The sequence below is a fragment of the Sinocyclocheilus rhinocerous genome, unplaced genomic scaffold, assembly GCF_001515625.1.
Source record: "Sinocyclocheilus rhinocerous isolate Xijiao unplaced genomic scaffold, SAMN03320098_v1.1 scaffold1085, whole genome shotgun sequence".
NCBI classification, from domain to species: Eukaryota; Metazoa; Chordata; class Actinopteri; order Cypriniformes; family Cyprinidae; genus Sinocyclocheilus; species Sinocyclocheilus rhinocerous.
In genome coordinates this window covers 393,543-405,879 of record NW_015659401.1, presented here as the reverse complement: position 1 = coordinate 405,879, position 12,337 = coordinate 393,543, and the positions used below count along the sequence as shown (strand labels likewise).

The 12,337-nt window shown below is 38.2% G+C and overlaps 1 protein-coding gene across 4 annotated transcripts in view; it reads right to left on the bottom strand.

Moving 5' to 3' along the window:
• LOC107723823 (E3 ubiquitin-protein ligase RNF130-like) overlaps positions 1-12,337 on the bottom strand; it is a 62,689-nt gene that overhangs the window by 46,371 nt on the left and 3,981 nt on the right. For 3 of the 4 annotated variants that reach the window (XM_016532533.1, XM_016532534.1, XM_016532531.1), the window contains exon 3: positions 12,036-12,309. In XM_016532533.1, coding sequence (XP_016388019.1) covers positions 12,036-12,309 — 274 coding nt within the window. Of the gene's footprint in view, positions 1-12,035; positions 12,332-12,337 lie in introns of those variants that run through there. The other variant, XM_016532532.1, reaches the window with a different exon arrangement.

The window sequence follows — 12,337 nt, the reverse complement described above, 5'->3', positions numbered from 1 at the left end:
TCGTGCATCTTCGGAAGCGGAGCTGCGCGGAAAGTTACAAAAAATGTTGTGCACACCGCCACGTGAAACGACGTCGCGCGCACTCAAAGCGAACTTGCTGACGCTCGAGTATAAATCAGCCATAAATATAAATCAGCCTTGTGTGCGTTAGATACAGTGAAGACAGCGCGTTAGTTTAGCATTTTTTAAATTTTTTAATCGTAGAGAGTGTGTTAATTTGTGCAATGGTAACCTACCAGCAATGTAAGTTATATATTTGTTTATTAGAATGAGTACAGTTATGGAGGCCCTTCATAATGCAGAGGTCAACTGCCTGCTCTGCCAATAGTTAGAAATGGCACTATAGTATGCAGTGTTTAATAAACAGCTGTTTTTCAGTGCTGGTGAATTTCAGTGCAGTCCTGTATCGTGATACGTATCGTATCGTGGCCTCTGTACCGTGATATGTATCGTATCGTGACTTTGCTGGTGATACACAGCCCTAATTATTTCATATGCATATTTATTCTGTTGTATGTATTTATGCTATTGCTCATAATAATATTTCACTTACGTCCATACCACCCTGTCTACGCCCGACCTCGTCTGATCTCAGAGATTAAGAAGGGTCGGGCCTGGTTAGTACTTGGATGGGAGACCGCCTGGGAATACCAGGTGCTGTAAGCTTGTTTGATTACGTCTTTAATTGATTTTTCCGTACATTTCTGCCATATGTACATTAACTGACAGTCACCACTGATAAGCTACTACTAAATATTGTAGAAACCTATACCTGTACATAATACTGTACACAACATTACATTTAATGCCTGTTTAAAGCATTAGTCACCTTTCCACAGTTCTATACAGACAAAAGACTCTGAAAACAATCCTAAACTGATTCTTCTCAACCAGAAATTAAACAGTGTCAAACGTAAAATAAAATCAAAGTATGTGCAGAACACATCTGCTGCTTTCAAGACATTTTATCTTTGTTTTTACACTTCTTGTCTGCACAACCACGACAGGCATGTGCAAGCTTAGGAATGCTAGATACCATCAGCAGAGGCAACAAAATCCTACCATCAGACCACCTGCACTGCAACCAGACAAACGTCACAATAACCCATATCTCAGTAAGGTATCTCTCATTTCTCCCTGTGGGAGTCAAAAAGATACAACTTGGCTTTGCAAACCTGAACAGCTGGAACCTGTTATTTTGCTGTATCTGAAATGGAATGTAATATTTGCATCACACCAAGAACAATTTTCAGGTTAATCTACAATGAGTAGTTTTAATCACTTCAATATTACATAATGCTAGGCCTGGGCGATAAAACGGTATCGATATTTATCGACGGTACACCTTCTTCGATAACGATAGACAAAATGTTCGATATAGCGCACGATATAGGCACGTGCTATGAGTGACGCAGACAGCACACACAAACACGAACACATGCTGAATTGAGTGCTGTGCCTGCCTGTGATGAGGAAATTGTAAATAAAGAATGAATATTAGTCGAATTTAAAATAAACATTTGCATTTGAATGTTAAATGTGCATCAGGGAGCGTCATCAGTGGCACGCGAGATGTGGTGATGAAATGCGTAGAAGATCTTGATTAGGTTAAAACCAAAACCAAGCCATTCACACAAAACACATATTCAGCGCATTTTTAGACGGACAAATATGACTGCTGCACTCGCGTCTCACACAAGAGATGTATAGAAAGCCATGCAAAGTTAAAACAGTTTAAAGTTTTAGAAAACACGTCACGAATTTGTGGAGGTTTATTCCTTTCCACTGCGTCTCATATGTTTTTAAATGCAATCTGTGTGAATGGCGCTTTGGCTCTTTGAATTAAGCAATACATAAATACATGATGCTGTTTTGTTTATGCAATTTACGAAATTATATTAGATTTTTCTGAGTTAATTTAGACGTAATGCACGTTTTTTTTATAGACAGTTTCCTTGCGTTGACAATTTAAATGCGCTGCATTATTACCTATATACCTATTTAATCTGCATATAACACATTAGAAATGAGATACGTTTAATTTTTATTTTGTGTTTGATTGTTAAAAAAAATATATTTTTCTCAATAAATTGGGTTAATTTAAAAATACAGTGGTTAAATGTAAAAAAAAAAATTCTATTGCTCTTTGTTTTAAAAAAGGTTATAAAAAATGTCAATAATTATTGATACCGAACGATATGAAACATTATATCGTTGATAAATTTTTTTAGCTATATCGCCTAGCCCAACATAATGTACACGTTAAACTCCAGGGAAAGCTTTCAGACAGATGCCGAGTCATTCATCCACAGCAGAACTCCCCGACAGAAAACCCTGTTAGACTGATATGTGCCTAAATCTCCTGACAGAAGTGCACATAAGAACTGTTGATGATGACAAGGCACTTCACATCTAATGTATTTAAATCTGGCTATCTGACTAAGAGGTAAAGTTTGCAGCAGAAGACATGCTAGAGAGAGGAAGAGAAAAGGGAAGATACTTCTACATTGGAAAAATATTCAAATCACAATTTCTAAAAATGGAAATTTATGGAAAAGATGGAAACATTAGACAGTGTGATATATTATATTGTAATGAAATAATGTTCATTATACTTAATTTCTTTTTTTTTTTTTTCTCCATTAGCAGCAAAAGCCAGCTCTTTAGCGGCATCCTCTATGAGGAAGTGACAGTTTGATGAATTCTGGGATGTTTTGTGGTATAAGTTGGGTTTGTTTGCCTCGAAAACATTCCATCTTGTTTGATAAAATTACAGATTACAGAAATTTGTATGATAATGTAAACATTCCAAAAGTTAACACACTCTAGTAAGTTAACTCGCTAAATATTAGCGCTTTAATATAAATTATAGCATATTTCTGAAATTATATTTCCAAAATAAATAAATCCTTCAATTAAAACAAGCATGTTACAGAGTTCAAAAGGTCCTGCATAACAGCAATTAGCTCACTGTCGATGACAAATATTTGGCCTGTTACAGTATAAAGTATTTCACTGCTGCTCATCAGCAGAAATTGTTTGATGAGCAGCTCACTACATTATCTCCAATGCAGACACACACAAGTGCTGTTCTGTTCATGATAAGCTGTGGTAATAAAACTCGGACTAAAACAAGTAAAATAGCAACTTGTGCCTTCTTCAAGTGTCTTGAGCAAGATGAAGCAAATGTCCTGTGATTCAGAGCGGAAAGGAGCTGAAATTGAACTCAGGTTCAGCTAAAGCAATCACTAACAGCACTGTGACTTTAAGGGATGATTTAAAGTGCTTCTTCAAAAACAAATAAAACCTACAATATTATTTCAGACATTTTCAGAAGAGCCAAAAACCATTAAGCATTTGTGTGAACATAAACCAGGTTTACAGTAAATCTTTACTGGATCACTACAAACTACGTTCAGACTCGACACTAATTTGATTCTCTGCAGCTCGTCTCCTAACATTGTGTTCATCTCAAATGAGAATACATTACGACCTCACATGCAGCCACACAGAGGAAAATCACAGGTATTAAGAAAAACACAGGCAGCCAATTTTGTTTCCTCAACCCTGCTGGCCCTCTGCAACCTCACTTCATATGACAACAACACCACTGCAATCAATGTCCCAACATAACTCCAGCTCACATTTCCTGCCTGGATCAATTAGAATCATATGGCACGTCACATGGTTCATGTCCGTTCTTTCATCTCTGTTTGTTTTTACAAATGGATTTTTCTGTTCTTTTTGGTAGTAGCAAATCAATGGACTGTTTCCACGTCACATGAGACTTAAAAACCTCTCACACTGCAACCTGCAAGTGTTAACTTATAGTGTAGAGCTTTTAGCAACTGAATTAACCCATGAAAACTTTGTTTTGTTGGTATAAATTAATGTATCTATGTTGATTCAGTGATATTAAAGGATTAGTTCACCCAAAAATGAAAATTCTGTCATTAATTACTCACCCTCGTGTTGTTCGAAACCCGTAAGACCTTCGTTCATCTTCGGAACACAATTTAAGATATTTTTGATGAAATCTGAGGGCTCTCTGACCCTCCCATAGACAGCAAGGTAACTACCACGTTCAAAGTCCAGAAAAGTACCAAGATGATCAACAAAATAGTCCGTGTGACATCAGTGGTAGTGGGACTACTTTGTCGATCATCTTGGTACTTTTCTGGACCTTGAACGTGGTAGTTACCTTGCTGTCTATGGGAGGGTCAGAGAGCCCTGATATTTCATCAAAAATATCTTAACCCTTTGACGCGTACGATCACACCGGTGTGATCAGTCTTGGCTGGTCCCTGAAGCGTACGATCACACCGGTGTGATTAGAACGTTCAGTGTGTCACGTCATCAACTGCTGAATTTAAATCCGCTTTCTCGCTTTGGCTGGCGCGGAGCCAGATCGGACGCGCTGAGCGTTTGACATATTATCACAAATATTCAGTGTTTTCAACCATATAATGCTTATTTTAGGTTTCAGACATTTAAATACACATAAGTACTAGCAAAACCATACATTTATAGTTTGTAAAATACACGCTGATGTCTATGGAAACGGCAATAATGATCCTTACAAATATAATCTGACGACATGTTTTTATTGATATCATATACAGATTGTGTAGGTAACTATAAAGTTTACTCTTCTCTTCTCCCAGTTTACCGGAGACCTAATTTAACGTGTTTCGGGAGGAGAGGATGAATTTGCACACGAGTAATTAATGACAGAATTTTCATTTGTGGGTGAACTAACCCTTTAAATAGTATTTTTCAATTTAATTTAGATATTACCATTTTTAGGTTACTATTTTGTTCTTGCACTTATGGTTGGCTTTAAAGGAATAATTCATTTATTTACAGAAAATTCTGCAATCCAAGATGTATACAAGTATTGTGGATTACTGCGACGTTTTTATCAGCTATTTGGACTCTCATTCTGATGGCAACCATTCACTGCAGAGGATCCACTGGTGAGCAAGTGATGTAATGCTAAATTTCTCTAATGAAACTCACTACATATTGGAGTAAATTTTCAGCAAATTTTCAAAAATTAAAACGTCTTGACAATACGTGGTAGAATGCTTCAAACATAATTGTATGAAAAACCAACTCTTCAGCATTAATATTTTTCATTCAATTTAGTATCCAATATCTGTGAATATAATTTTTATGGGATAGTACCACTCGAGCCACTATCTGTCTCTTATTATTGTCTCTTCAACAAGAAAGAAAATGAAATAAAAACGAAAAATAAAAACCTATATGAGAAAAGTACGTGTCCGCTCAAATTTATATGACTAGCTAACTTTTTAAATGACACAATTAATACAACTTTCAGTCTACACAAACTCTACAGGAAAAGTATTAGCTTACTTGATAAAGATAGATCATTGGGTCATTTGCCCATTGGCCAACTTCTTGTGTGCATGACCTAACTAGCCCTTATGGCAGGGTCATTTACTGCCATTTGGGCTTGTTCAAGCGTCATAAATCGCTATGCATGGGGAAATCATGCTACAGGATGCTTATCACCACAAATATGCATCACTTCACACTGACCACAGTCTTGTTTGAGGCTGCTACAGTTTCTCTTTGGCTTGATGCTTCATGTCTGATTGGGGGCTTTGCTGGACTGGCTTTTATTGGACACTAAGTTACCTCTGCATATTGGCAGGTGATTTTCTGTCTCACTACCCATTAGCCAAGTGTGGTTTGTTATGTTGCCAGACCCCTAATGATAGCAGCAGCTGGTGGGGAAACCGTGAAAAAAATAAATAATGAGTCACAAGACCCTGCACCCTTTTTTGTCTCTCATTTTTTCTCTCTTTCTATGGGGTGGACTAAGAGCAAAATAATCTTTATGCGCTCGCAACCTTGTTTAGACTGATGAGTAGAGGTCAACCGATTTTACAGATACCGATAGCTATGTTAGACCACACTGGCCGATACCAATTAATCAACCAATAGTTTTTAAAATGGATACTGAACGAAAACTAAAATAGTGCTTTACTACTACTAAAAAAACAGTACTGAACCATACTTTGTACATGAATAAAAAAATTAATATTAATTCATTATATATTGATAATTAAAGTTAGTTCATAGTTCATTGATTAATGTTAACAGAAGCAACTTCAAAATTGAAAAATGGTAGAAGATGTTGAAATTAACAAGATGGTCATCTTTAAAAATCTACACAAAGGCCATAGCACTGAAATTACATACATATGGATATTGTATGTATACTCTCACACGTAAATTGCTAATTATCTAATCAAAATAACAAAATATGGCAGTCGCACACCGGGCAAAAAGCACAGCGCCGCACAGACGAACACGCAGGTATCACACACACCGGACGCGTCGCGTTCAGTTCAAGCGGCGGTCTAAAACAGTTTATTAAATCACCAAAAAGGACAAAAGTTCACTTCAAGAATGATCAAAAAAGCAGCATAGATGAGTTTGAAGTTCAGTGAAAAAAACCCCGAAGCAAAACGGAAAGAAAAGTCTATATTATAGGTCGCTATATGAAGCATTCAGACTTTATTAGAGCCACAGAAAGACAAACATTTCACTGAAAAATACACAACACATTTACAGCCTAAGGTGAAGTCAATATGTACATTAACAACGATTTGGGACAAATATAATGTATTTCAATGGAAAACTGTGTGAATGGCGCTTTGTGGTGCGGCAGGATGGAGTTTGAAGTTCAGTAAAAAAACCCCCGAAGCAAAACGGAAAGAAAAGTCTATATTATAGGTCGCTATATGAAGCATTCAGACTTTATTAGAGCCACAGAAAGACAAACATTTCACTGAAAAATACACAACACATTTACAGCCTAAGGTGAAGTCAATATGTACATTAACAACGATTTGGGACAAATATAATGTATTTCAATGGAAAACTGTGTGAATGGCGCTTTGTGGTGCGGCAGGATTTCAGTCGGCTGAATCAATGTATCAGTTTGCTTTCTCACGTCACTAGCTTTAAATCTGCAACTTTGCTGGCTAACAAATGCATTAATGTGATCAGCTGGATATAAACTAATGCAAATAGATGGTAACAATTGTGACAATTTGCGTCAGACTTGCGTGTGTTTTGGTCATATTGTTTTAACAATTTGAGGTGCTGCAAATGTTTGCGTCTTCTCAGCCTTGATACTGCTGTTCTTTCTCCACTAATGCCGCATCTAGTCAGCAAATTAATTACTTAGTAATGATATGAAAACATGCACAACAGTTTAATGTGTACACATAGTTTAGTTGTCGATGTTTTAAATCCCCATCTGAAGTGTCCCGCTCTGTACGGCACGCAGTGTCACGTGTCAAAACAAACAGCCAGAGGTGTCAGTGATTCCGTCTCTAGAGGCCTCTCTCGTACTGTCTAATGACAGCGGAGCCTTCTCAGTTGCTCCAGTAATGACCGGTGGTACCGAGTACCCGGTCAACCCGGTTCTTGATCTCCACTAATGCCGCATCTAGTCAGCAAATTAATTACTTAGTAATGATATGAAAACATGCACAACAGTTTAATGTGTACACATAGTTTAGTTGTCGATGTTTTAAATCCCCATCTGAAGTGTCCCGCTCTGTACGGCACGCAGTGTCACGTGTCAAAACAAACAGCCAGAGGTGTCAGTGATTCCGTCTCTAGAGGCCTCTCTCGTACTGTCTAATGACAGCGGAGCCTTCTCAGTTGCTCCAGCAACGGACGCAACCCGGAAAAACTTTGGCATGTATTTTTGCAGATAGCCGATAGTCTCAGCAATCAAATATCTGTGCCGATTAATTGGCAAATCCAATATATCAGTCAACCTCTACTGATGAGCCACTGGTAAGCTATCTGAGGGGCAGGAGTAGTGTTGTCAAAAGACCCGGTATTTCGGTACCAAGTCGGTACTAAAAAAATGAAGGATTTTCACTGGTATTGGTACCGAATACTGAAATTTTGGTACCGTGACAACACTAGGCAGGAGGAAAGATAAACAGAGGTCAGTCGAATACATTGAGGTCTCCTGAGTAAATATAATCTTGAAGCAGTCAAACAGGAAGCAGTGAGCTGCTTGTTTTTTCTGTGTGAGATGCGCTCAATGAGGCTTACAATGACTTAGTAGTTTTTCAAAGACAAATACTGCACAATCTTATGTTTTGCTTTGTGCTGGAACTCGAAAGTTATTGGTGGTTGATTTGACAGTTATCAAGGTTCAGCAACTGATTTCAAAAACCTGTTCTTGTATGGCTTATAAGTGAAATAAGGACTGTCCGATCGATGTCACAGAATCATATATTTCAAACTTAATATCACCATCAACCCGAAACCGTGACAGATTTTTCTTCCCTATTGTGTTGTATACCTGAGTAAACAACAATAAACAAACAAAAAGTAGGGTAGGACTGATTTTGCGTATTGGAAAGCGATTGGATCATTGTCATTTGTTAATTTGTGTTCATACTTTTTTTTTTATTAAAGACTACAAGGGCACATTCATTAAAAAATAAATAAATATATATATATATATGTATGTGTGTGTGTGTGTGTGTGTGTGCAATGATGCACAGATAAATAATTTATAATAAATATTCCATAAAAAAACAAGAATGGTACATTTTGATTTTATGGTGGTTTCTCAATTCCATTTCTCATTTCCATATATTTTTCTGTATTAAACAGAGGTAATTTTAAACTGTATCCACATTATTAGTATTATTAGTACCGTATTGGCCCGAATATAAGACGACCCTGATTATAAGACGACCCCCCCTTTTTCCAGATGTACCTTTTGGAAAAAGGCTTTTTAAAAACCAAATCTTGTTTTTTCTCAGTAAAACACATTTTGTCTTCAATTATTTTCATATTGCATATTTTTCCTATTTTAATTTTTGTTTTGAAAGTATGGTAAAAACTGGTAAAATGTACCAACAATCACATTTTAAAAATATACACTTTTTGATATACCATTAAAAAAATAAACAGGTAGCCCATCTGAATTAGGACATTTAGGCTATCCATCTAATAGTAGCCTACCAAAATCTTATTAACAGTAGAAGTTCAATCTTACTGTAGTCTTCAAATCTGGGTACTGTCTTACGTTTTAAAATCACAAAGGGAGTTTGGTGCCATCATGCTAACGTGACAGTCACGACTCATGCAGCTTTAAGGTTTTCTGCTTCTTTTGTTTTTACTTGCGCTCTTTACAACACGCATTACATTACGTATTTCATGGCACACTCGTTTTATGCGTATTTGGCGCCACCTATTGTTGTGGGTGTATTATTGACATGTTAAAGTCTAGACCCTGAATATAAGACGACCGCGTTTTTTCAGATGTATTTCCAAGAAAAAAACATCGTCTTATATTCGGGACAATACGGTATTACCACAGTGCCCACTGTGTAGAATCGTGATCAGTTTAATGAGTGTTATTTACCACTCCGAAAAACTATGTGACAAAAACAAGACCAGCTTTAAACCCAACCCCACACTCCTTCTTTAAATGTATGCAGCTGAGAGCAATAACATCCCAACCATTCCTTCCTTTGGGAGAAAAGTCTTGGTCAGCTGATCAGTAGTACTGAACCACTCAGGAATGATTATGCTATAGTGAAATCACAAATGCAGCCATCATCAGAGAGAGAGAGAGAGAGAGAGAGCATCCTGACCTGAGAAAGAGATCAACCCCACACTCCTTCTTTAAATGTATGCAGCTGAGAGCAATAACATCCCAACCATTCCTTCCTTTGGGAGAAAAGTCTTGGTCAGCTGATCAGTAGTACTGAACCACTCAGGAATGATTATGCTATAGTGAAATCACAAATGCAGCCATCATCAGAGAGAGAGAGAGAGAGAGAGCATCCTGACCTGAGAAAGAGATTAGAGTAACAGAGGAAGTGGGTGTTACTGCTTTATGTCAGGATTCTGGTCTCTTTTTACACAATCTTCTGCTAAGAATCATTACTTTGCTTCAGATGGCAATAAAAGAAGCATAATAACTTTAAGTTATTATAGCTTTAGATTTACTGTGCACACTTACTTTTAAATGATATAATGTCTTCTTTAGCTATTGTCTTTTTGGGGAGTAGTATCTTTCCTCGCTGCAAACGGGGGAATGGATGTGCTAATGTCCTTGAGAACATATTTCACATTAAATATAGAGCCCAGTGTCCCTGTTCCAGCTCCTGACTGGATCAGGATTAATGACCTCCACTGGGTTCACTGGCATAATGACCAGTACTGTAGGTCAGACAACTGCCTCGGGTCAATTCAACACACTAGGTCAGGGGTGGCGAACTCCGGTCCTGGAGAGCCGCAGCCCTGCAGAGTTCAGCTCCAACCCTAATTAAAACTCACCTGCCTGTAGCTTCCAAGTAACCGTTCAGACCTTGATTAGCTTGTTCAGGTGTGTTTGATTGGGGTTGAAGCGAAACTCTGCAGGGCTGCGGCTCTCCAGGACCGACGTTCGCCACCCCTGCACTAGGTTAACTAGAACAGCGTGTAAGCTAAAATTGGTACAATGAGGAATGGACACACGACAGAAAACTACCCTGCTGAACTCATCAAAAACAAGCCTTGAAAACAGAACTCAAAATCTGCGATCAGCAGTGAAGTTTGCAATGGTTGATATCGACATATTCATCTTCCTTAATCTTACCACAGTGGCACTAAACCAAGTCAAAGTGCCCTGCACCTCAATAAGCGTTCTAATGGTGCTATAAATATTGATTAATAATTGATTTACAGAGAATCTCTGTCTCAAGGATTTCTAGCGATTTCTGAGCATCCTGTAACATGAACAAGCAGGGTATAAAAGAACAACTGGGATAGAGAGGGAGAGAGAGATACATACATCTGAACACTGAGATACATACATCTGAACACTGGAAGACGACACCAGCCAGCCAAAGAATGATTATAGATACTGCACTTCCCTCGAGCCATTCAATACATACAGGAGGATCTAGCAAAAACTAAATGATTAAGCAAAATTTTGAATAACAAGTGCAGTTAATGGAGATGAATTTGCCTAAATGTGTCAGCTAAAAAAGAAATGGGAGATTGATAAAACAGCCACAGACAGCAGCCATGGCAATGCAAAGAGAAACTTTTGGGCTTAAAGAGCATGCATGTTTCTGGGATTAAACACAAGTTTGCTAAGCAATTGAGCAACACTGGCTGGCGTCAAGCGGGCCATCTTACATATGCTCTGAGACACAAGAGCTGCTAATTTAGTGCAGAGGAGAGCAAGGGATGGTATTTCTGTTATTGCAAACAAAGCAAGCCACACTTTTGTCCCTTATCCCCTACGTCACTGACTTTTCAGAAATGAGCACACAGTGGTGCAGGGCCTCTTCAGGGGAGGTTATGCAAGTATATAGTATGAAGGGTGTACAGTTCTGTTTATGGAGTCATTGCAAGAGAATTAGTCAATGCAGGTGACTATCCACAAGGTCTCACATATACAAAAAGCAACTGTCAGCATCTACTGTAAGAAAAATGAAGAAACTCCACTGAACGACCAGTAGACTTTTTCTGAAGATTTCTAATGTCATATTCAACATCAGTTTTCTACTTTCTTTGTATGTATATATATATATATATATATACAGTATTTATACAGTATCAATATCCATAACATTTTTGCCAAAGTCCCATGCAAGGTTTCAATAGTCATTAGCTGGTAATTTAATAGCATATTAACAAAAATATTAACATATTCACAAAAAAAAATATCCTAAACTGGTTTTGGCTGGTCTGTCAGCCTGACCAGCCTGGTTTCACAAGGGCTTTTTTCAGCAGGTCCAGCTTTAAGTCCATTTGGCTGCATAGCTAAACCAGCTAAAGACCAGTCCACCCAGACTAGGAGACCAGCGAGGACCTGCAAACCATCTTAAGACTGCTTTAAGATGCCTTTTTCCTCAACAGGGTTATTAAGAGAGTTATTATTGATAAGTGAAGAGCTGCAAAGAATGTTCTGGTGAAATATTTTCGCACACCTGTTCAAAATATCAATGCACATCCAAACTCACCCCCATTAACAGCAGCAGGTGCGATCACGATCCCCTTCGCCTCTGTTTTGGGTGAATTCTGCCCGTACCGCCCGTCATTCTTCGTCACCATCTGTTGAGGATTGCCTTTATGGTCCAAAACGGTGGCGTTGACCGTGGCGCTATAATAATCCTCCTTGTTCACCATAGTTTTGTCGGCACCGATCGACAGCGTATACCTGGGCGAGACGAAGGCGAGGAGGAAGGCGAGAAGGCAGCTGCTGCATGACGCCGGCGCGGCCAATCTCTTCAGCATCTTCGGCAATGTCTTCACCGATCAACGC